We start from the raw sequence: 23569 nt of genomic DNA, 5'->3' as shown, positions 1-23569 counted from the left end.
AATTAAAGTCGAGGGGGAAAATTGACAGCCCCTTGTCTACACATGGAAATATATTGACCTTCTGCTTCATTAGGTTAGCTTAACTTTTGCTAGGGTTTATGTGTTAATGTATAAGGACACAACAACTAAGCTAACCTTTTGCCTATACTTTTGCCTAGCACACGACAGTTGACAAAGACCTACTCTAGTTTTCGTTCTCTGTTTTAACAAAGAATTGAGTAATAATGTGCATCATCTCCACCGAGTCCTTAACAACTAAGCTATACATAAGAATAATTGTTTTAGTAGTAGGAAAATAGTAGCACCCAAACCAAATAAAGGTGTTGTTGGTAGGTGAATGATTCTCTCTCATTCCTATTTGTATATTACTAACAACTCATTATACTTTTAGCTAGCTGCCTCTCTATATATGACATATTACATGCTCAAGGGTCCTCAGCACGCTTTCTCTCTCTAAACTACACAGAAAAGACTTCAAACATGGCCATTGCAACAGCTCTGCTGATTCTCCTGCTGGCAGCCCCAACAGTGTATGGAGTGCAGCACATTGTCGGTGACGCCTCTGGTTGGAGCACATCGGTAGATTATGACTCTTGGGCTGCAAGTAACACCTTCACTGTTGGTGACACTCTTGGTAATCACATGCTCTTCATAACTCATGATTTCTCTTTCAACGCTATAAAATATGGAGCTCATAGGCACTTGAACATGTTTCTCTAACACCTCTTGACCTAAAATTTGATCTTACCAGTGTTCAACTATGATAGTTCCCACAAAGTGGATATTGTAAACCAAGCTGACTACGCCAGTTGCAGTTCAAGCAATTCCCTAAAAACCTATGATGATGGCGCCACGACAATCACCCTCTCCCAACCTGGTCCAGCCTACTTCATATGCCCTTCTGCAGGCCACTGTGCTAATGGCATGAAGCTTTCAGTCAATGTTGTAGCAGCTGGCACCCCAAGTGGTACTCCGTCAACCACCCCCCCATCTACACCCACCACTCCTGGAAGCAATCCTTCACCACCGCCACCGCCACCACCTCCTAAGGGAGCAGCAAATTCTCTTGACATGAATATGCTTGGGTTTCCACTTGTGTTGGCAACCTTGGTTGCATTCATGGGCTAGGGAGGAGGCAGTGCTATTGATCTTCGTTTTTTTTTCTTTTTCTTTTTCTAGTTTAATAATTGACCAAATCTTCTTGTATTTTGCTGAATTTGGGTGGTGTTAAGAGATGATAATGTAGATTTTATGTTTATTATGAATGAACAATTGGTTCGTAAACTTTCGGTATCTCTTATCAAATACCAAAGCTTTCAGTATTTATTTGAACCACTTCGAACCCTTTGTCTGATAAACCTTGTATTTTACCCCTCCTAATACACTACCCTGCATTTTTCCTTCAACAATATTTGAATTCGAAAGCTGTGGTTGATTTCGAATACGTGGTGTGGAAGACGCTGCCGGAGACGGTCTGTAAAACTCATTGAAAATATTGATTCGCGGAGAAGTCTTGGACCGAGGGAGACGACAAACTAAATGCACGGGTAAGTCGCAATTCAATTTTTGTAAATATTGTCCAATTCTGTTTGGGCAATAATTAACGGGTCATTTATAACCCAATTTCATCTTAAGCTCGGTTATTAACAGGTCATTTATAACCTAGTTTCACCTTAAGCTCGGTTTGACTGATTTGTTGTTAGCTGTTTAGATTTGTCCGCACATCGTTTGAATGTGCTTTTAAAATGACTGAAAACGTTTTTTGTAAAAGTAATTTTGAAATCAATTCTTAGTAAAAATACAAGTAAATTATGAAAAATCACTTAGAAGTGCTGAAAGCATTTTAAGTGCTTTTGGAGTTCAAAATATTTTTTTTCAAAAACGTTTTTAATTATTTTAAAAGTACATTCAAACGAATACCTATCCGAAAACACAAGATCCGGCCCTCTAAATATTAATTTACAATTAAGCCCAGCTCGCGAGTTGCGCGACCCACAAAATTCAACCCCTTTTACCTTCGCCTAAAGTCCTCAAATCCAAACCCCCTCCTCCTCCTTCCTTTCGCTCCATCTGATTTCAAAAGGACAAAAAGCAAGCGAGAGAGACAGAGATGGCCGGAGAGGAAGAGAACAGCGAGTTCTACCTTAGGTACTACGTCGGCCACAAGGGCAAGTTCGGCCACGAGTTCCTGGAGTTCGAGTTTCGACCCGACGGCAAGCTCCGCTACGCCAACAACTCCAACTACAAGAACGACACCATCATCCGCAAGGAGGTCTACGTCACTCCCGCTGTCGTCAGGGAGTGCTGTCGTATCATCTCGGAGAGTGAGGTTCGTCTTCAATTGTAAACCCTTTTGTTTCTGTCACTTGTAATCTCTCTATTTGTTTTGTTTTGGGTTTCAGGGTTTATGGTTTTTTTTATTTTATTGATTTGGTGATTAGGGTTTTAGGGTTCGTCTGTTGTTGGGGAAGTTTTGTTGGGGTCGGTTTAATGCTACAATTGCCTACATTGCAAAAAGAAGTACGATATTTTGGTGTTTTATATGAGTTATTGGGTGCTGTATTGTTTTTATGTATTGGAATTAGATTATGCAGATTAGGGTTTGTTTTAGGAAATTTTGAGGGGGTTTCTGCGATTTTTATTTATTTAAGGGTGTTTTGTTATGTGGGTTTCTGTTTGTTATGGGAAATTTGATGGGTTAAGTGGAATTTAGCGTAAATGGGATATTCTCTGTTTGATTTCTCAGATAGGAGGAAAGGAAACAAGGTGGATCTTTCGTGCGTGATTGAGGATATTTTACGGGGGCTGGATTGTTTGGATTGTTACTTGTTAGTGTCTAAATGTCTATTAATTTAATTATTTACATTATGTTGATTATTTGTTTCCGCTTTAGGCCTTGGATTTTCGTTTGGGTTCTATGAAAGTTAAGTCGAAGAAAATAAGGTGGGAGTGAGTTTAAGAAGAGGTTTCATGTCTTGTGTTAGGAACGTGAATGCATTTCAGCTTATGACTATTATCCTATATTTGGATTAGGAAATTTAAACTTCCTGTAACTTAGGCTAAATTTGTTAGGCGTGCCCTACAAAATGACTTAATCAAATACGTTTGGCAGAACTTTCAAATGACACCTTTCAAGGTTCTATTTTGAAAGTACTTTGTTTAATGTATTTGTAGTGTTTGAGTAGTTCATTGCTGATATCCTCCTTCTGGTGCATTTATACCAATTAAGTGTAAAGTTCCTTGGTACTTTGAAAGCCCCTCATCCAAAACATAGGTTTATAGTCATCTGATTGATGGTTTAGGCTTTTCTATCTCATCCTCGAGGAGTCAGGGGATTGAGAAAAAGTAAAGTATATATGTGTTTGGTTCTCGTACGATCTAAGCAATTGTGATTTAATGTGGCTGGTTTTAGATGTGATTTAATGTGGCTGGTTTTAGAGGTGATTTAATGTATGGTTGCAGTACTATACTACCATCTTTTGGTTAAAGTTTTTGGGTTTCCTGCTTGGAGGCTGAGAGCATGGAAAATTCGAGATTGGGGAAATGACAAGGAAATTGTGCCTGTCCAGTGGAGGCAAATATGAGATAAAATAAGTTTAATAGTAACATTATTGGAGTGTATTTTTGGATTCCCAGGTATTGATAGCAATCTGAATTTTCTTCTAATATTTCAGTTAACATTAAGTTCACAACATTGAAATTGGGAAATCAAGAGCAAGGAAATCACCTCTAAAACATGAAGTTCAATTTTTCCATTAATTAATAACTCTTGTTTCAGATTGCCATGTAATAAGGTTAAAGGAAACATTAATATTGGGTGGAATTAGCTATGTCTTATTAAAGGATGGAAAACAAACATTCGTTTTATCTTAACTGAACAGTGAAAGTACTTGTCAACTACTCACTCCTTACATTGATTATGCATTCAAATTGATTGATCTTGGGAACTGTATTCTTCCTGGAATTTGAGTATTGGAATTCTGTTGTCCTGATTTCCTTAATTGGTTACAGTGTTTGCTTCAATTCAGATCATGAAGGAAGATGATGTGAACTGGCCAGAAGCCTGACCGTGTTGGGCGGCAGGAGCTTGAAATTGTAATGGGGAATGAGCATATCTCCTTCACTACTTCAAAGATTGGATCGCTTGTTGATGTCCAGAGCAGTAAGGATCCTGAAGGTCTTCGTATCTTTTATTATCTCGTTCAGGTTAGTTAATTTGCACTTTCATTTAGTATTAGGAGATGCTTTCCTTTTCTGGATTCTCATTGCATAATGCTGATAGCTCATATATGTCACTGCTGTAATTATGTCCTCCTATAAGCGAGATTTCACTGTGTATAATTGCTGCACGGTATGAGCTTGAGCTTGTTCTGTGGAATACGCTTCTAGTATTCAATACATTCTTGTATGTTATGTCGTAGATGGAGAGAACATGCTATTATGTGCATATGTGAGTTTTTGAGAATCAGGTGCTTAACAGGGCAGTGCTTTTTCCGCGGATGTTCAAACCGTTTGGTGTTGAATGACTTATCTTATGGAAGAATGATAAGATGGTATCTCTGCCCAATTTTGCATGGGTGATGGGTCTATGCTGGTTTTTCTATTTATGCAATGAAACACCTTAGTTTCCTCACATGTTGCATATTGTGTCCATTTTTAGCCTCGTATACAAGTTCTTTCATGAAGTCTTGTTTCTGTCTGAGTGACTTAGCATGAGTTTTCTGCCCAAGACTGTATCTTAATGACATTTTTATTTGATCGCAGGATCTGAAGTGCTTTGTGTTCTCTCTCATCTCCCTTCACTTCAAGATCAAGCCGATATAAGATGTATCAGTGTTTGCTTGACAAGTTGCACTCCTGGGTTTTGTATGCCTTTCAATACAGTTAACATTTTTAATATGAAGGCCTAATCATTTGACAATCTTTTTGTAACTTCTGTTATTTGGGATGGTTACAAGTGGATTTCGGAATATATGCCAAATCTCCAGTTTCTCGGTGTCGACTCTGCACCTCCGACTGTGTGTTTCGGGGCTGCAGGCGGTAGCGGTTCATTGTACCGTGTGCGCTTTCTTACGTGCAACTGCCAAAGAAAGCAGATAGCATGCCAACTGATTTAGGTGGAATTTATGATATTAACATGAGCATTGTCGTCTCGCAACTCACTGTATTGCTTCAAATGCATTAGAATTCTCTCTTTCAATATTCTTACTCACTTCCCAAAGGTCAGCTTGAGTTCCTCCGGAAATATCCCAAAGGTCAGACCCTAGAGAGGAGGAATGCTAGAGAGACTAAATTTCTAAATCAAAGCTCGTAAACCAAATGATGTGGATATATGATTGGATTATTTCTCTCTAGCATTATTCCCTAGAGAGACAAGCAAGTACAACTAGCCGGACTTAGCTAGCTCCGAATCAAACAAGTAATTCAAAGGACATTTTTTATACGCATCCTGGAGAGGTCATTCTGTAATGATATGAGCTTGATCTATTGGTAACTATCCATCTTTGAGCGGAGCACACTTTTAGAAACATAATTAGCGCCAATTATGAGTAAACTATATATTTTTCTACATAGACTTGAGTAAGGCCAATCCGACTAGGGCACCATGCCCACACCCTTGTATCCAGGTGTCATGCTCAATCATTGGCGTCATGACACTTTTGGTGTCCCTTGAGTAAGGCCAATCCAACTAGGACACCATGCTCAACCATTGGTGTCACGACACTTTTATACCTCATCTTTTAAAATTAACAATGTCATACCTTATTTTACGAATTTATGCCAATGTTATACCTTCCGTTAGCCTGCTGTTGATTTGTCAGTTAAATGCTGACGTGGCTTGATCCAGACCCCACTTTCTATTAAAAAAATAAAAAAAACTAAAAACAAAATCATTTAATATTCTTAAATATTAAAATAATAAAAAAAAGTTAAAAAACAAAAAAACAAAACCTTTCGTCCTTTCCACCCCTCCCCCTTCTCTCTGTCCCCATCTTCATCTTCTTCCCTGCTTAATCTTCGAAGAAGAAGAAGGAGGAAAAAAAAACCCCAATCCAGTTCGTCCCCCCCCCCCAAAAAAAAAACAAATCCAACCCCCTGCAACCCAAAAAGAAGAAGACGAGAGAAGAAAGAAACCCAGATCCCATTGGCCAGGCCAATTCCTCGGGTGGAGAACCTGGGCGCGGAGAAAATGGGGGGGGGGGAATGGTTGTGGATTTAAGGAGTGGGGTGTGTAGAGGAGGGAAGAGGGTGGGTGCGGAGTTGGGTTTGGGGAGGGAAGACAATTGGTTTTTTTTTTTTTTTTTTTTTTCTAGGTTGCAACATATAGGGGGAAGAAGAGGAAAGAAGATGAAGATTGGGGAGAAGAGAGGGGGGGTGAAGGGACAAAGTTTTTGCTTATTTTATTTTTTTTCTAGGTTGCAGCAGATATGGGAAGAAGAGGAAAGAAGATGAAGATGGGTGGGAAGAGAGAGGGCACCGGGGGGGGGGGTGAAGGGACAAAGTTTTGTTTTTTTTTTTTCTTTCTTTTTCCTGTGTTGCAGCAGGTAGGAAGAAGAGGAAAGGAGATGAAGATGGGGGAGAGAGAGAGGGCGCGCGGGAGGGGGTGTGTGTGTGTGTGGTTTTTTTTTTTTTTTTTTTTTTTTTTTTTTTTTTTTTCTGGGTTGCAGCATATAGGGGGAAGAAGAGGAAAGAAGATGAAGATGAGGGAGAAGAGAGAGGGCGCCCGGGGGGGGGGGGGGGTGGAGGACAAAGTTTTATTTTATTTTCTTTTTTCTTTTTTTGGGTTACATCAGGTAGGAAGTAGGAAGAAGAGGAAAGGAGATGAAGATGGGGGAGAAGAGAGAGGGCGCGCAGAGGGGAAGTTTTGTTTGGTTTTTTTTTTAAAAAAAAAAAATTTCTTTATTATTTTAATATTTAAAAAATATTAAATGATTTTTTTTTAATTTTTAATAATTTTTTAATAGAAAGTGGGTCCTGAATCAAGCCTAGTCAGCATTTAACTGAGAAATTAATAGAAAAACTGACGGAGGTATGACATTGACACAAATTCGTAAGATAAGGTATGTCATTGTCATTTTAAAAAGATGAAGTATGAAAATGTCGTGAGACCAATAGTTGAGGTAGTTTTTTGTACTTTACCCTTGATTTTATCTTTGGTAGAGGCTAGTTATCTTTAAGGTTGACACTCATTCACTTTTTCTTTTATATAAAGCGATATGCTACTAAAACTAATCGAATTTGAGTACATATGGGATATCAGGTCTAATCTAGCCAATGCGGCTACATCCATGTTTTACGACACTCATTCAGTTAGAAGATGAAAGATCCACTTTAAGATAGTGTTAAAAAATACGTTTGTGAGAAAATTAGGTTTCATGATATCATTTTTTAGTACATCATATCATCCTAAAATCCAAGATGTCATCAAACTTGAAAATTTAATAATTGATATAGTCACAACTCATAGATTAATAACTTCAACGTTAGCAAAACCTTCAAATTCAACATCTTAACGTAGTTGTTAACCATTAAAGAAACTATACGAATAAAATAAAAGGAAAATTTTATTTAAATTCATATAACTTTTCTTTACACCCAATTTAAACTTTAAATGTGAAATGTTTGTATTACCCTATTGCATAATCACCATCAAGTACTACATAAATTAACAGTAAAAATAAATTTTATTATTAAACTCACACCCAATACAAATCATGTTATTAAAAAAATGATCAGCAATACAGTTTTTATGTTTATATTCATGCTTCTGTCTCTTACAAAAAAATCGACAGCACCCAGTACAAACGAACAAGAAGTTTTCTCACCACATGGATTATGGAGTTGCTCTCAACTAGCTTTTCTTCTGTCTTCCTTCGGACTGGGACCTAGGTGCAAACATATGCTGATGTATAAGTGAGTGTGCTGGAGAAGCCAAAATAAACAAATGCAAGAGGGTAGTTTAAAGAGGATGACTTGTTTGACATGGTTACACAAAGCAACATGAGATTTATCGAGAGCAACAATGTAGAGGATAATGGAGATTCCATTAAAAGTAATTGTTGGAAGGAGATAACGTTAGAGGAGAGAATGCTTTGATTTTGGATTATTTTTTAAATGAGTGTAAAAGATAAACTGAATTGGATTTGTGATGACAGTTTAAGTAATAAATTTGAGTTTAAAGAGATATTAATAATTTAATTAAAAATAATATGAATGTAAAGAGTAAGATAAGTGTTAAGAGAGATTATATTATATGAGTTCAAATAAAAATTTCCAAAATAAAATCATATAAATACCAATACCAAAGCAATTGGTCCGATTCGAGTTAGGTTAGTCTACAAATGCTTAAAAACCGTAACCAAACTAATTTATTACGATTTAATTTCGTTTGTTGACTTTTCTTTAGCTAAAACTAAACTAAGCTGTCATTTAGTACTACGGTCTGGTGATATTTATCTTTACTTGTAAATGAGAGGTCTTAGGTTCGAATCTCGTAAAATGACAATTCAATGCTAAATTAAATAATTCATTATGTGTCTTAACCGAACTTTCACATTTTTTTAGTGCAGTATAATCGGTTTGATCGGGTTGTTGATGTCCACCTTAGCCGAGGCCGGAGGGGAACGTTAGTGCAATTTCATTCCAACTTTGTGGCGGTTTCCTCCCGAGGCCAAGTCAAAAGAGCGCGAAAGCGTAAAATAATTCCAATTTCCCGCTTCTCTTCATCCACTTCCATTAAAATTCTCTTTTCTTATTTTAACCCAAAAATTAAAATAAAATTTACATTTTTCTTTTTAAGTTTGTCATTACAAAATTTCTAATCCTGTTTGTTTGCCGAGAAAATGAGACGGAAAATCAGCTCCGCTTGAGTGCTCCAAACACCAGAGTCCAACACAATCTTGAAATGTTAGCTCTCAACTCTCCAATTCAAACCGAAAATCGTTTAATCAAAGCCCGCCATGCCAGAGCACCACCTCACGAGCTCAGAGCAGCAGCAGCAACAACAACCGCGACGGTTTACAAGAAGTGCGGCGGAGAGAGAAAAGACAGGGCACAATTGCTCCGTTCTGTCGACCATTGGCCACCCCGCCAGTCCGGAAGAACTTGCTTCGCGATGCCGATCATCCGATGCGACTGCAGACATTGTTCCGAGGCTGTGCTCGATCCCTAACTCTCCAATTTATTTGGCGGATAAGGGACTGGTGTCAGCGGAGGCGGTTTCGGCTTCAGGGGAGTTCGTGCCCGATACAATGCGGAATGGTAATGTGAAGGCATACTCTAGGAAACGGAAAAAGCAGGTTTCGAACAATGCGGGGGTGCCGACGGCGGCGAAAAGGAGATTGCATTTACCAACAGAGAATGGTATGAAACTTTGTGTGTTTCAAATTTTGAATTTTCGTTGCTTTTATTGCAACTTATTTCGTATTAATTGAAAATTGAAATGATATATCAGGTGAAGCAGATGGAAAGTTGGGATGTTTGCCAAATGCTTCTCACCTACGATTTTCTCGAGGTAGTCTCATGTCTACTTTTAAATTCCTCGAAATCGTTAATCTTTTTGTCAAGACAATATTCTAAACTACTGAATTTCACGGGGGAGAGAAATTTGAATTTGGGTGCAAGGGGCAGGCGCGATGCCTTAGTCAACTGACCTAATCGACGTACAGTAGAAGTTGTTATATGTTACCATTTTATTATGCCTGTTGTAATTTTAACTTGGACTTGTATCTGTGTTTGTTGACTTTTGTTACTTTAACTGTCACAAAATTTCGGGCAGGGTAATTCAAATAACGAGAGAGCTTTGGTTCCCTTACCTCTTGATTATAATCCTCCCCAGTCGTCAAGTTTTTGCATGACACATTTGGAACATGGGGAGGGCGATGCTGGTGTTCAGTCGAGCAGTTTAATGCATGAAGAAACCCCACCCGACGTACACCATAGTCTTCTCACAATTGGGACAGGTTCTTGCAGCCTGAAGCCAGTTGAAGTTGATAGAGGTATAGCATGCTTCCTAGATGTGAAATTGCCTCTACGAAGTAGTAGTTATGATCGGAAACCATGCCAGGAATCTGTGGCTGGCAACAGAAGATTAGAAAATGAAACTGATTATACTCTCACATTTTGCTTAGAGGAAGACAAGCAAAGCAATATGGATGCTGGCATTCATGATACTCATTCGTGCAAGGCTTCAACGGATCAATTAATAGAAGATGCACAAACTCCGGTGGAAAATAATGTAGAGGAAGTTTTTCCTGAATTTGGGGCAGAAGCAGAAGCTGAAAATTTTGTTCTATCAGTGAAGCTTGTGGAAGCACTAGCAAGTTGCTTGGACTCTAGAAATGCTGTGAACATAACCTTGGACAAAGACCAGAGTATGAAAAAGGCAGAGTCTATGCCCGACCCCATATTAGCTGAATGCCCTTCCCCTAAGAAGCAGTTGGGAAAATCGTCGGGCAAATTGAATGGCTTGTGCAAGAATTTGCCATGCCAAGAACGAGTTCTCACGGAGTCATTAGAATATAATGAACTTGTTAACATTCCCAAACAGGAGAATCAGTGTAAAACTTATCAGAAATCTCGCCCTATACAACCTAACTTGAAGAGTAGCAAGAAAAAGAACATAATTGCAAAGGAAAACATGGTGGATACTACCTCTTTATCTCCACAGGTAAGTAGTATTATTGAACTGCTCCTTGTGCTTTTTCGGGATGGCTAGTTAAATGGAAGGATCTACATGATGTGTATTGGGTTTTTTGTTGGACCAGCTGGAGAAAATACAACTACCTCAGTTAGACAATTTTATCATAGAGGAAGAAGAAGGTTCAGGTATGCAGAATTTAGTTGTCTGTCCTGTATATAGATGAATTAAACGTTCATACAATTTTTATTGTTTTTCTGCCATTTATCACGCTCAATCATCCAGGTGGTTATGGCACTGTTTACCGGGCTAGGCGAAAGAATGATGGAAAAAGATTTGCTATTAAATGTAAGAGAAACACATCTCCCACTTGCATTCTGTTCTTGACTGTTTGAGTTTCTTAAACAGATGTTTTCTATGATGCTGAATGATGAGAAATTTACAGCTTGTAAGATGGAAAACAATTAGAAATTATGAGAGAAGTCTTATGAGCATTGTAGCTTACAAGTAAAACCAAAATTACTTGCATGACTGTTTGAAAGCTTGTGAATTTCATTTTTGTTTTGACAATAAGCACTGATAAGTCACTAAATACATGAGAATAAAGGTGCCATTATTGATGCTATATTTTTTGCTTGCTCCTCAGATCCCCATGTTAAAGCTCATAAACACCATGTTGATACTGAGCGAAAAATGCTTGAGCGTTTTGGGTAAGTAACAAGATTTCATTTCAAAAGGAAATACTATATGCAAAATTGTAAACTAAAATTTTCCATTGAAACCAAATGATGCAGGGGTAGGAACTTCATTATAAAATATGAAGGTTCCTTCAGAAGCGGTGATAGTGAGTGCTTTATTTTGGAACATGTTGAGCATGACAGACCTGAGGTACTCATGAAATGCTTCAGTTCAGATTTTTGTATCAGGTTTACGTTGCAACCCTGGATTGATAAGTTGTGATTGAATTAAACCTCTTTTAGCAAAAGTGAAGTGTTCGGAGGAACTATATTTTTCAAAGCATTATTCTAGTTTCATCTTAACTGGTAGGTGTTGAAGAAAGAAATAGATCTATACGAGCTCCAGTGGTATGGCTATTGCATGTTTAGAGCCCTTGATTGCTTGCATAAGCAGGTAAGACTACTACGATTATTGCACATCTGTTTAATATTCTTCATGGATCTAATTTTTCGTTTTAAAAAATGACGAATGAAGAATACCAAATAACCTCAGAGATATCTAAACTTCATTTTACGGTTACAGGATGTGGTGCACAGAGATGTTAAGCCTGGAAATTTCCTCTTCTCTCGCAGGCTAAACAAAGGTTACCTCATTGATTTCAACCTTGCTAAGGTTAGGATCCCTGTATTGCTAGTGCTGCCCTGCTCGTGCAACTTTATTTCTTTCTGCTTTCATTTTCAGTGAACAAATCTGATTGTTTGCAGTCTCTATTTTCTTGTTTCACAGCATTTACCGCAAAAGTACACAATTGGAAGTAAGTTGGTCTTTTAAGATATTTTACAAGGTGTTGCCTGCGTCATATCTTATTGCAATAGCCATTACTCTGGGAAGTGCAAACACTAAAGCAGATGTCTCGACGTGCTTCCTTCCCAAATCACTCATCATCTGCATTCTGTTGTCTTTATCATGCCTTTTTTGGGTGTAGTACATGCATTATGTTATGAAATTCATCTCAATTTCATCTGATCAACTGATGGATCTCTACGTTTCTCAGGTAAATCAAAATCAAGTCCTCACCTGTACTTTAGTCATGTCCCTCTCCCTCAATCTAAATCTGCTCTACTGAACAGAGAAAAAAAGTTTGTAAGAGGTGATCTTACAGATACCAAATTAGGGCAAATAACAGATTCTAAGCAAACTCATGAGCCTCATAAGATGTAAGGAAGTGGGATAATGATGGTCCCTTGAAAATCTATCCTGATATGGGCGGTGGTGATAGATATAAAATCCAAGGTGCCAAGGGCTCAGGTATGACCTCGGCGAAGGATGTGATAAGCACCAGAACTCCATCTACAGAAAGGGCAAGGGAACCTCTGCCTTGCCTAGGAAGAAAAGAGTTGATCAGCCTGTTGCAGGATGCGGTTCTCAGTCCAAACCGTGATGCAAAAAACACTCTTGCTTCCCGAAGGAAAAGGATTGCCGCCCCTCCAGGCAAGATTGACAATAAAATCATCTATACAAGTCCAATGTCTCTGCATTTTACTGGTGGATCTGTATCTGCCGCCAACTTATTGAAAAGCAAAGGTGTGTAAATGGATGGAATTTTTTCAAGTAAGGATACTAGTAATGTGGGTGCTAACTGCTTCAGTTGTCTTTAGGTAATGGGAGACAAAAGAAAGAAGGTTCATGCGTCGGAACCAAGGGATTCCGTGCTCCAGAGGTGAGGTTTCCCCTTTGCCCTTATTTTTAGATGCTTTTCTGCTAACGCTGTTAATAAATGAGATCAAAGTTGAATGAAATTGAGTCGAAGTGAGGTTTTCACAGTGCGTCCTGTTTTTTAGGATGTCTTGCACACAGAATATCTCCTTGTGTCCTGTCTTTGTGAGTCTAATATTTGACTTCTCCATTTTTCAGGTTTTGTTGAGATCTTTGCATCAAGGCCCGAAGGTTGACGTCTGGTCAGCCGGAGTCACCCTCCTTTACCTGATCATGGGAAGAACTCCTTTTACCGGAGAACCGGAACAGTAAATCCTTTGGCTTATTACAAAAATAGGTCGTTACGTTTCCTTTTATGCTCGTTTCCTTACTGACTCACTGACGATATCCCAACCATGGCAGGAGTATAAAAGACATTGCAACATTAAGGGGCAGTGAAGATCTATGGGAAGTGGCCAAGCTGCACGACCGTGAATCCTCATTTCCAGTGGTATCTCTTTTGATTCGATTTTTTTTTCGCTTCTTGTTTTCGGAACAGAAATACACTAAACACTGAGAACCGATACAACAAACACCTCCAAAAGATTCGGAATCAATACGATTTACAACGAAGTTCTTCATTGATTTCGTATACGTGTTCAACACTGCGTTTCTTTTGTTGTATGGTTGCCTTCCCATTGTTTAAGTTTCTGCTACATTGGAAATCAAGTTGTTTCCGATTTTCCCAGGAGTTGCTGGATATCAAATACTTGCCGTCGATGAAGCTGCAAAGTTGGTGCAAGGCTAGGACAAAAAGAGGTCAGTTTTTCAGGAAAATTCCGAGATCGTTATTCGATCTTGTGGACAAGTGCCTGACGGTAAACCCAAGGCGGAGGATCAGCGCAGAGGAAGCTCTGCAGCATGAGTTCTTTGCCCCGTGCCATGAGAGCTTGATGAAGCAGAGAATGTTCAGGCGTGAGGTTATGAGCACCCAGAATGAGTAAAAATGTCAAAGCATCAAATTTTAAAGGAAAAGTCGTGCTGCATGATTATTTTGAAATGCTAATAACAATTCCTTTTGAATACCATCAATATGTAAATTTTCAAGCATTCACTGTTGTTTCTTTCTTAATCTAGACTATGGAGATAATATACAGCCAATTACTATAAAACCGGGGAAAAACGATGGAGAACAAAGAAACAGATCAAAACTGTTTCAAGAAAAGTTTACGGCAGGTAGCGGATCAGACCACCGTCTTTTTACCTCTGACTTTGATCGGACCTCCTTGAGTTTCCCATCTACTCCATAATCCCTCTCCATAACAAGGTTGATCCCTTCATCAGAGTACCATCCGACTCCAATGCAAAGGATGCCATCCTTATTTACATCAACATAGGCAGTGACACCACCCTGGTAGCCAAAGCATAGTCACATCTTGCATGTCTACCATCTCTTCTTCTCCGAAGTAAACTGGATTCCCAGGCAAGCTTCTCTTTTTTAGAGTTTCTGTGCAAAGATAGACATATGGAGTGCTATCGTTTTGAGCCATAGACATCTCATCTATCTCCTCACCAAATATTGGAGTGGCACTGACCTCAAATACCTTCCAGGATCCAGCCAACTCTGATGGCTGGGTTCGTTTGCGCTGAGAAAAGGGTTTCAAATCCAACTCCTGGTCACTGTTTATGGTGCAATAGCATCAAATGAGTTCTCCAGTGACAAAATTGACCGCACAAATTACTTACTAGAAGCAATTCAAACTGTAGAAAAACCTAAACAATACAGAAGTGACTACTAGAAAAATGGACTTTCAACAAATGCTGAAGTAACAATAGAATAAAGATTTCAATTCCAATTGAAGGTCACAATATGCAAAAGCTTTATGGCTGTTAGAGTTGCCCAAACAGAGACTTTTAATAACATAAAGCGAATTCACGTTCCAATTAAATAGTACCAATGTATACAATTTATAACAAATGTCACAGACATCAATGTGAAGTAAACTGCAGCTTATGATACCTTTGGTCCTGAAGATGGGCAGGGCTATCCCACTGTTCTTCATAAACAGCTACTCTCATTATCTGTATGTTTGAACCACCGTTGCTGAATTCTATAGTATGAACGATACGAAGTCTCTTATGGCAACCTTTAACCAAGCACTAGACAAGAAAAGGGTAAGAAACTTAGTTTTTAAGTTAAACAAGAAATGTTCCATTTTTCTCAGCTTTAGTTTGCAAGACCATTTATACCAACCACTTTAGTAAAAGAAAAGGTATATTAATCAATTCCCCAATTCAACTAACTAATCAGTGGGAGATCTTTACTCTACTGCACAAGTTAATGATGTGCAATATTGGCTTTTTTATATTTTATACAGACATTGAAATTGCAAGTCCACGAAAACAAAACAATCACCCCCTGTTCATTGGCATGTATGAGAACATGAATTTACCAAAATAGATTTACGCGTGACTCTGAAAATCAACCATGCGTACCATGTAAAACTTACCTGTTCAAATTTGAAAGTTGGTGAAAGGTAATATTGAGAATCATCAACTTCACCAACAGGGATATCAATAGGGCCCCTTGAATAAGATCCATCCTGCACATTATCAATCAGAACATTAAATAGTTGTCATTAGTGTTTATTTCTCTTTCATGAACTCGTTGTTTAAAGGCAAGGGTGTTTCCGAGTAATAAGGAATACACTCTTGAAAACTCTCAAAAAGCTACCTCGATATTAGACAAGATTCACATTTATCAGACTCAATACTAAATAAGTTCTTAGTCATCGTGTACTTGTTGCAAAAGTTGAATATGTACTTTATCTTATAGGCCATATATTGATGAATCATACATTTTCTAAAATTCAACCGAGGTGCATGGGACTGCTGTAAAAAATGGAATTATAACTCAATAAAAAAGAAGCAAGTAGTCACTTCATACCTAAAATACAGTTATAACTACTTAAGCATTCTCTCAATAGCAAGAAATGATAATATAGAAATGCAAACAGCAAGAAAGTCCAAAAGTCTTAATCTGAAAACTAAAAATAGCATCGCTTGTTCTTGGTACCGTAGGCACTAGCTTAGCATGCATTATGAAAAGTCACTGACGTAGGACAAGGATCAAGCATACCTCAAAGAAAACAAGACCAGGTTCCTTGCCCATGAGATCTTCTTCCATCACATCACTTCTTTCAAAGTTAAAAGACCCAAATTGAGGCAAAACACGATTTTTCTCACTTCTGTCAGCATAATTTTTGGGTAAAGCTGCATCTCCAACTTTATGCTGTGGTATTTCACCATAAGGGTTTAGAGTCACCCAATTAATCTTCCTCTGGATTTGAGATGTTGGCCCTCCAGACGAAGATGGAACATCCTCAATGCGGGAAACAGTATAGCAATCATATAGGTGCTCATTCCTGCTTCCGACTTCAATAGGTTCCATTTCAGCAGTGATAGGTGAAAAGACAGCTCCAACCCCCTTCCATATCCCACTGACACTACTAGCAAATGTATTCCATGCTGGTCTTATTACAGGTTCCTGACAGGAAAAACCACCGTTGAGTTAGGTTAACTTTAAGGCACCATAAACGCTGCCTCAAATTTCTGTATAGCAACCACCTACATGAATGCACGCTCGTAGTCAAATTTTCTTCTCTCGTCAGTCCCTCTTCTTTTTCTCCTTGTTCTAGTATTGCTCGTCAGGCTAGGGAGGTGGAGTAACTCTCTTTGAATGCACATATTCTCACAAAATTTGCACAAATAATTTCCATTTTGTTTATTGAGAAAAATTTCACAAATGTTCTGATTGACGGCAATAAGTTGTGCAAATTTCCCAAGATGTGAAGGCAAAACTTCAAATATAGTTACTCATAGAAAATTTGAAGCAGCATGAGTCTCGAGCACTCTCAAGAGTGCCAATTATCGTCGAATAAAAATCCTTCGTTTTACTTGATAACCAACAAGAAGTAGTAAACGAATGTTTTAGCTAGTTCTTAATTCTACTTCTTTCCATTATCTCTGAATTCGAATACAACATATAAAAATTCATGACCAAATGATGTAATGGAAAATATAGAAGCCACTACCAGAGCATGAGGTATATTTTCTACCAAGTGCCCAATTCCCAACTGTCCTCATTACCAAGTAGCCAATTTCCAACTCTAAACACTCAATTTTCTCCATTATTTTCCGGACATTTTCTCAGCAACCAAACAAAAAAAAACCAAACTCAATACCCCAAAAATAAAATACAATTAAGCAAACAAATAAACAATAAATATTTGAAAATACCTGAGTTTGAAGAACGGTCTCGACCTCCATTAACATAGCACCAGAGACCAACACACTTTTCCCGCCACCGTCATCGCTTCTCTTCCTCCTCACAACCCTCCTTTTGTCTCTCCTCCTCGGGCTTCCGCCTCTCCCCTTATCCTTCGCAGCAAGCTCGTTGTCGACGCTCCAGACATTGTCCGACTTTCCCTTCACATTGAGCAAGCCCCGGTCCCTGGCTCTGGCTCTGCTGTTGGGCACTGGTTTCTTTTGGCACTGGGCAGCGGCCTTCCGAGGGTATTTTGGGAAAGTGGAGGGCGGGAAGGAAAAAGAGGTGAAGAGGTTTTGGGCCGCCGCGGATGAGAGTGTGTGGTTGAACCCCAAGTGGTGGTGAGTGGTGGTGGATAGGCGGAGCGACGGTGAGGGCATTTTGGGGATTTACGTTTTGTTTCAGAGAGGGGAAGGCGAAAATAGTGGCAGCGAGCGAGGGAGCAGGGGAAAATAGGGAAACGGAGGATTTTGGGTTGGACTGGTTTGGGCCTGATCAAGTTTTCTTCCGGATCATAAGCGCTGAGCCCAACAGGGATACCGAATCAAAGATGCCAAAACTTAAGGGCCCGTTTACAACGTTTGATAAAAAAAAATTATATTCACACCTTAAATTACTTCTTCCAAACCTTTTTATTATTTTTAATATTTTTTGATGTTCTACACACCATTAAAACTTAATAAAAAAATATTAAAAAGTTAAAAGTGTGCGGACAAAGTAATTTAAGGTGTGTGAATATAATCTCTCTGAAAACGACTCATACATTTTTCATTCTAATGATCTGAGCATGTAGCTGGTAGTTTAATCCAAGAATGATTGTTTTAGTTAATTCAAAATGTCATGAATTACTACTTTAGCCCTTAATAATTCACAATTGTAATGTTTGGTATTTGAATGTTTCGCCCTTTATATATGGAGATAAAGATGAGTTTTGCGTAAGACTATGACTTGCTGATAGTAAAGAAAGACCTTATACATGAGGAGCCAAGCAGTATTCCTTCAATTTTATTCAAAAAAAAAGTCTTATGAGTTGCAAGGGCCTAAATGTAACCCAAAACAAAAAGGCTAAAAGGATAGTTAAATTTTCAAACTATGACAGCAAATCAGCCGTGAATGCTTTAATCCTATTTGGATGACGGACTCTTAAAGTTGTAAACTCAACGTTAAAAAGGAACTGCAATACACAATCAACAAACTACTCAAGCATACACTACAAAGACACATGACAAATGAACTATCAAAATGACATCTTAAAAGTTTTCTAAGACAGCCTCCAACTTACATGCATAAAAAAAAAAATACCATTAGACGGTAATACTAATAGCTAAAAAGTTTTTCTTTTAGAAATAAGCAAAAGGTTGGATTTTCAAACCATATAGCTAAAGTCTATAGTTCCATAAAAAGCATAGGTCTCTCTCTTTCGGCACATCCAGGATTAGATAAAGGTATTTGTTCACTAACTAAACGCAAATCCAGTCATATCATGTGCATAAAAAAAAGAATTTATAAATGCACTTATTGTAATTTAGAGATTAGAATTAGATTAGATGGGTTTGTTGCTGTCAAGGTGGCAAATTAAATTTATAGATAAACAAATTCATGCTTTAATTATGTTCTTTTTGGACCCCTCCACCTTTTAACATAGTGTGGCTCCACAATGTGTTGTGCATGGTGATGGATGATCTTTGGTTATATGTCATATATTATATGCCCTAAATAAGGTAATTAATTTTAAGAAGAGCTCATATTTGTTATTTTAACTTGCATGATACTCAATCAAGGATTTGTTTATTACAAGACGGTGTCACACGTAAAACAATTATGAAAGGAATTAATTTTGCTACCTTGTGTTCACACCATTCAACAAGAAATTTTTACATCAATCAACTATATTATCACGTGGTGTTATAGTGTTATCAATTTACATGCTAATATATGTAGATGATATGATTGATACATCAATTTTTAGAATACAACAACAATAACAACAAAGCCTTATCTCACTCAATGGGGTCGGCTAGATGAATCCTAGAATGCCATTGAGATCGGTTTTATGTCATTTCTTCTGTTAGATCCAAGTAGTCCAAGTATTTTCTTACATTCTCTTTCCAAGTCATCCTAAGTCTTCCCTTACCTCTTTGGCCCTAAGCCTTTTCTCGTAATTGTGGATGCAAATTTCTGCCTTCTTTTGATTGACAAATCTACACCTGCAAAACAATTAACACCTTGATCAAAGAACAAAAGCCTCATGCGCCACGATGAGTGGGGGTTTGATCAAAGGACCTCCGATGCTTAAGTTAGAAACTTTGAGAGAATGAGTGTTTGGCATTTTCTATATGGCGAAGGGCTTTTTCTAGAGATAAAGTGGGTTTGTGGGTGGCCGGCCCTAGGGTTGTGTTTAAGTGGGAATATTCCAAGATATTTGTGTAAATAATATCTTGGAGTAATTAGGTAAATATCCTAAGTAAATGGAATTAGGATTACTTACTTGAAAGAAGTCTTCTTTGATTAGGAAAATATCTTCATTTCTAATCTTGTCCTTTCTCGTGTGCCCACACATCCAACGAAGCATTCTCATCTCTGCTACATTCATTTGGTGTACTTGTTAATGCTTCACCGCCCTAACATTCTATGCCATAAAGCATTATTGGCGTTATTGCCGTCCTATAAAATTTTCCCTTAAGCTTTAGTGGCATACGACGGTTGCACAACACACTCGATACACTCTTCCACTTCATTCATCTATCTTGTATTATGTGATTGAAGTCTCCATCCAATTCTCCGTTCTTTTGCAAGATAGATCCAAGATAGCGAAAGCATTCGCTCTTTGGCACTTCTTGATCTCCAATGTCTCATTAACTCATCCATCATCAATGCAAAAGGATATATGGGAAAGCCTTAATGTAACCCTACAATTATGGGAAAGTTTTCAATTTGTCCTTCATGAGTTCTTACAATAGTCCTTACTCCATTATACATATCCTTGATAGCTTGGATATATACTACCCGTACTCATTTCTTTTATAAAATCCTCCAAAGAATATCCATTGGGACCCATATCATATGTCACTTTTAGAATACATAATAAAAATAAATACACGTGCTACAATTTGTGCTATAATTTGTGTAGAATCATAACATTAATTGAATGTCTACAAATTACTATGGAGGAACATTTAAGCCTTTGAGGGAGGAGGATTCTCTCCCCTTCTAATCTCTCTCCCCTCCTCTCCTACTTGAATGGTTACGATTAAGCTACGTCAACATCTTATATTAATTTTTTTTTATAAAGACAATAAGACAAAAAACAAAGTGTGAGAGTAGGGAAGAAAGAGGATGTGAAACGGAGGGAGAGAAAATCTTACTCTGCGTTTGAAGGCACCTCAGGAACCAAAAGACATGTCATAATTGACAACTCATAAAGTTCTTTGTCCAGTAATGAGTCTAAGTGAGTGACATTACGATCTGAATGATTTTCTTCGTGACCTATAAAGATGGTTTGGCCAGTAACTAGAAATAGTAGGAACAATTCTGAAAGAAATGGGTGATACATACATATATATGATACACTTAACTTGAATTATATTGGGTGGTACTTGAAAAGGGAAATACCTTTTTTTTCTTTTGCTCTCTAGCAGAAGGATCTCCTCTATCTTTAAAATATTCTTTTATTATTTCCCAACATATATCATATATAGAGAGAGATCATGGAGCCCATTTTTCGGAGAACAACTTGTATTGCACACATATACCGTGGCGATAGCGTTTCATATCAATTTTACAAAGATATGTGGAGAAAGAATAACACGTATTCATGTATTATTAGTAAGGAATGCTACCGTAACAGTATACTTATGCCATATAAATTCTTATACATTTCATGATGTAATTATAACATTATATTCATTCCTCTCCAATCATGCTTTTATGCCCAAAGGGGCTTTTGGGCCTTTTGGCTTAATGTGTAAACATAGATTTAGATTGGTTTGGTTTCTGAGGAAGTATGGTTGGATTTATTTTTAAGTCAAATGTCATAATATAATTGGTTTGATTTATTTTTAAGTTTCTAATCAATTGTATTATTACACTTGATATATCGGACTATGTTTCTAACACACTGAAATATCTTTGTAGTTATAGAGTGGCCTGAGAAGAAATGGGTCAATGATGATAAATTGTTTTTTTTATTTCTGACAGAAACTTTTTATATATTATATAATAGGGTGAAGTATCGATTTAGTCTCTAAATTATCACCTTAGTGAAAATTAGGTCATTGAATTATTTTTTCGGTAAAATAAGTCCCTAAATTCATTAAAAATTGCTAATTTCATCTCTACTATTATATTCAAAGCTATTTCATCCAATTTTTCGTCAACTTAAGTCACTTGACGCACTTTAGAGTGTAATACAGTCAACTAATGTCTAATTTACCCTCCAAGTTAACTTCATACACTATTTCTTTATGAAAAATTACCAATTTACCTTCCAATGTGTATCACTTGTAAGTAACGTGACTTAAATTGACGAAAAATTTAATATAGTAGCTTCAAATCTAATATTAAGGATGTAATTGTCAGATTTTTATAAATCAAGGACTGATTTTTCTTAAAAAATAGTATAGGAACCTAGTTTTCACTTAGGTGATCATTCATGGACTAAATTAGTAGTTCACCCTATGTAATATTTATAACGAAAACTAGTAATGCAAGCTTGTAAGTAAGTAGAACATTATAGTAATTAATTATATAATTGTAACCATTTTAAATATCACAAATTAGAGTGAAAACGATTTTGCATATACTCAATAGTACACTTACTGTATATTATTGATGTCAAAGTTTTGGTGCTGCGTCAATTGTTATGTTAACTGCTTGAAAAAGTGTAAAGGATATGTGTGAAATAGAAATTGTATATCATACATTTTAAAGATTAATTCCATAAAATCTACGATGGGGATAAAAAGATGCAGCATGCTAGCAAGATTTTATGAAAGTGTAAAAGATAAGAAGGAAATAACATTCCCCTCCGTTATGCTAAAGCATTGAATAATCATTTTAACTATTTTATCCAAAGCATTTGGGATCATATCATACAAATACACTTTGTTGAACGAGCTCTTTGAGGAGGAAGACAAGGAGCATATTCGTGCTTTGCCCCTTAGTTATCGGCTTCTGCCTTATAAACTAATCTGGCACTTTAATGACCAGGGTATTTTCACTGTTAAGAGTGCGTATTGGGTTGCTTGGGATTCCATTAAGCCACCGGCACTAAGTGCGTCTTCTTCGGCTTCCGAGGGAAGTCCGTTTAGTCCTTTATGGAAGGCTGTTTGGAAGGCCAAAGTTCCGCCAAAAGTGTGGAATATGGAGTGGAGAACTTGTCAGAATATTCTCCCGATGAAAGAGAACTTATCGAAGAAAGGAGTATCATCGGATTTGATATGTGTTTTCTATAATGGAGCCCCGGAGATGGAGGTACATGTTCTCAAGGAGTGTCATTTTGCTAGAGCAACATGGTTTGCCCTATGCAACAATCTAGTTAATTTTGTCCCATGTAGTTCGATCAAGGATTGGTTTTTATGGGTGCTACAAACTAAGCAATCTGCCTTCGACTTCATATGCATGGTGGTTTGGCACATTTGGCAGGTGAGGAATGATCGCATTTGGAACGGAAAGCATGAGCCCCCTGGCTTTGTGGACCAAAGAGTCGTGGCATGGTTGTAGGAGTTCCAGGTGGTGGCTGAACTGTAAGAGTTTTATGAATGAGCAGAGCACAAATCAAAAGAAATCAATAAGATTTTGATTTCTTCTAAGAAAACATGAAGAAAATGAAGGTGCGAAGAAGATGAAGAGATCTCTTTCTTTTCTTTGATTCTATTCTGCTATGACTGAATTGATGAAGCTACAAAACATAGAGTGGGGAGAGAGATATAGCCGTTTGAAGGCGCACTCACACACCCACCACACACACACACTCACATGCTCATCATATGCTCACCTATAAGTGAGTTGTTATACCATGAGATACACATCTAGCCTATTACCTTTGATTTAATCTGAGCCCTACATCACAAACTAAGAGCAACAACTTTGAATTACAAAGAAAACAAGACACTTTAATCGGAAGGCAGCTGTAAAGCTTAAACATCAACACTCTCCTCTAAGCTGGCAGCTGATTTAACTCCTCGCATCTCTCTGAAATAATTGAACTTCTCCTTTGGTAGTGCCTTAGT

General features: G+C 37.6%; 4 protein-coding genes across 4 annotated transcripts; 3 read left to right on the top strand and 1 right to left on the bottom strand.

Annotated features, from left to right (window-relative positions):
• The first annotated feature begins 405 nt into the window (after nucleotides 1–405).
• On the top strand, nucleotides 406–1284 carry LOC103962252 (uclacyanin-3). Its single transcript, XM_009374935.2, has 2 exons — nucleotides 406–634; nucleotides 752–1284. The coding sequence occupies exons 1-2, from the start codon at nucleotides 481–483 to the stop codon at nucleotides 1126–1128; spliced, it is 531 nt and encodes a 176-aa protein (XP_009373210.2). The 5' UTR covers nucleotides 406–480; the 3' UTR covers nucleotides 1129–1284.
• A 698-nt stretch (nucleotides 1285–1982) lies between these two features.
• Nucleotides 1983–4987, top strand: LOC103962251 (protein mago nashi homolog). The gene is given in 4 exon segments (XM_009374934.3): nucleotides 1983–2329; nucleotides 4029–4061; nucleotides 4063–4206; nucleotides 4765–4987. Coding segments are annotated over 4 exon segments (456 nt in total). The 5' UTR covers nucleotides 1983–2110; the 3' UTR covers nucleotides 4825–4987.
• A 3640-nt stretch (nucleotides 4988–8627) lies between these two features.
• On the top strand, nucleotides 8628–14122 carry LOC103962269 (cell division cycle 7-related protein kinase-like). Its single transcript, XM_048566839.1, is given in 16 exon segments — nucleotides 8628–9363; nucleotides 9455–9514; nucleotides 9779–10669; nucleotides 10767–10827; nucleotides 10925–10987; nucleotides 11286–11349; nucleotides 11434–11527; nucleotides 11687–11770; nucleotides 11900–11989; nucleotides 12104–12131; nucleotides 12372–12538; nucleotides 12541–12901; nucleotides 12976–13037; nucleotides 13232–13341; nucleotides 13436–13523; nucleotides 13762–14122. Coding segments are annotated over 16 exon segments (2532 nt in total). The 5' UTR covers nucleotides 8628–9309; the 3' UTR covers nucleotides 14017–14122.
• LOC103962250 lies at nucleotides 14071–17772 on the bottom strand. Its single transcript, XM_048566838.1, is given in 6 exon segments — nucleotides 14071–14423; nucleotides 14425–14692; nucleotides 15033–15172; nucleotides 15523–15615; nucleotides 16152–16559; nucleotides 17312–17772. Coding segments are annotated over 6 exon segments (1512 nt in total). The 5' UTR covers nucleotides 17720–17772; the 3' UTR covers nucleotides 14071–14228.
• Between the last annotated feature and the right edge of the window lie 5797 nt (nucleotides 17773–23569).

The sequence above is a fragment of a genome, unplaced genomic scaffold (genome assembly GCF_019419815.1).
Source record: "Pyrus x bretschneideri cultivar Hongxiangsu unplaced genomic scaffold, Pyrus_bretschneideri_v1 Contig43, whole genome shotgun sequence".
Lineage (NCBI taxonomy): Eukaryota > Viridiplantae > Streptophyta > Magnoliopsida > Rosales > Rosaceae > Pyrus > Pyrus x bretschneideri.
The sequence above is the reverse complement of the archived record's forward strand: the minus strand, read 5'-3'. Positions and strand labels throughout refer to the sequence as shown.

Excerpts from the sequence above, each read along its gene's own strand:
- LOC103962252 (XM_009374935.2), top strand. The coding sequence starts at position 481 with ATGGCCATTGCAACAGCTCTGCTGATTCTCCTGCTGGCAGCCCCAACA. Across the intron at positions 635-751 it reads CACTGTTGGTGACACTCTTG|TGTTCAACTATGATAGTTCC; the intron begins GTAATCACATGC and ends TGATCTTACCAG.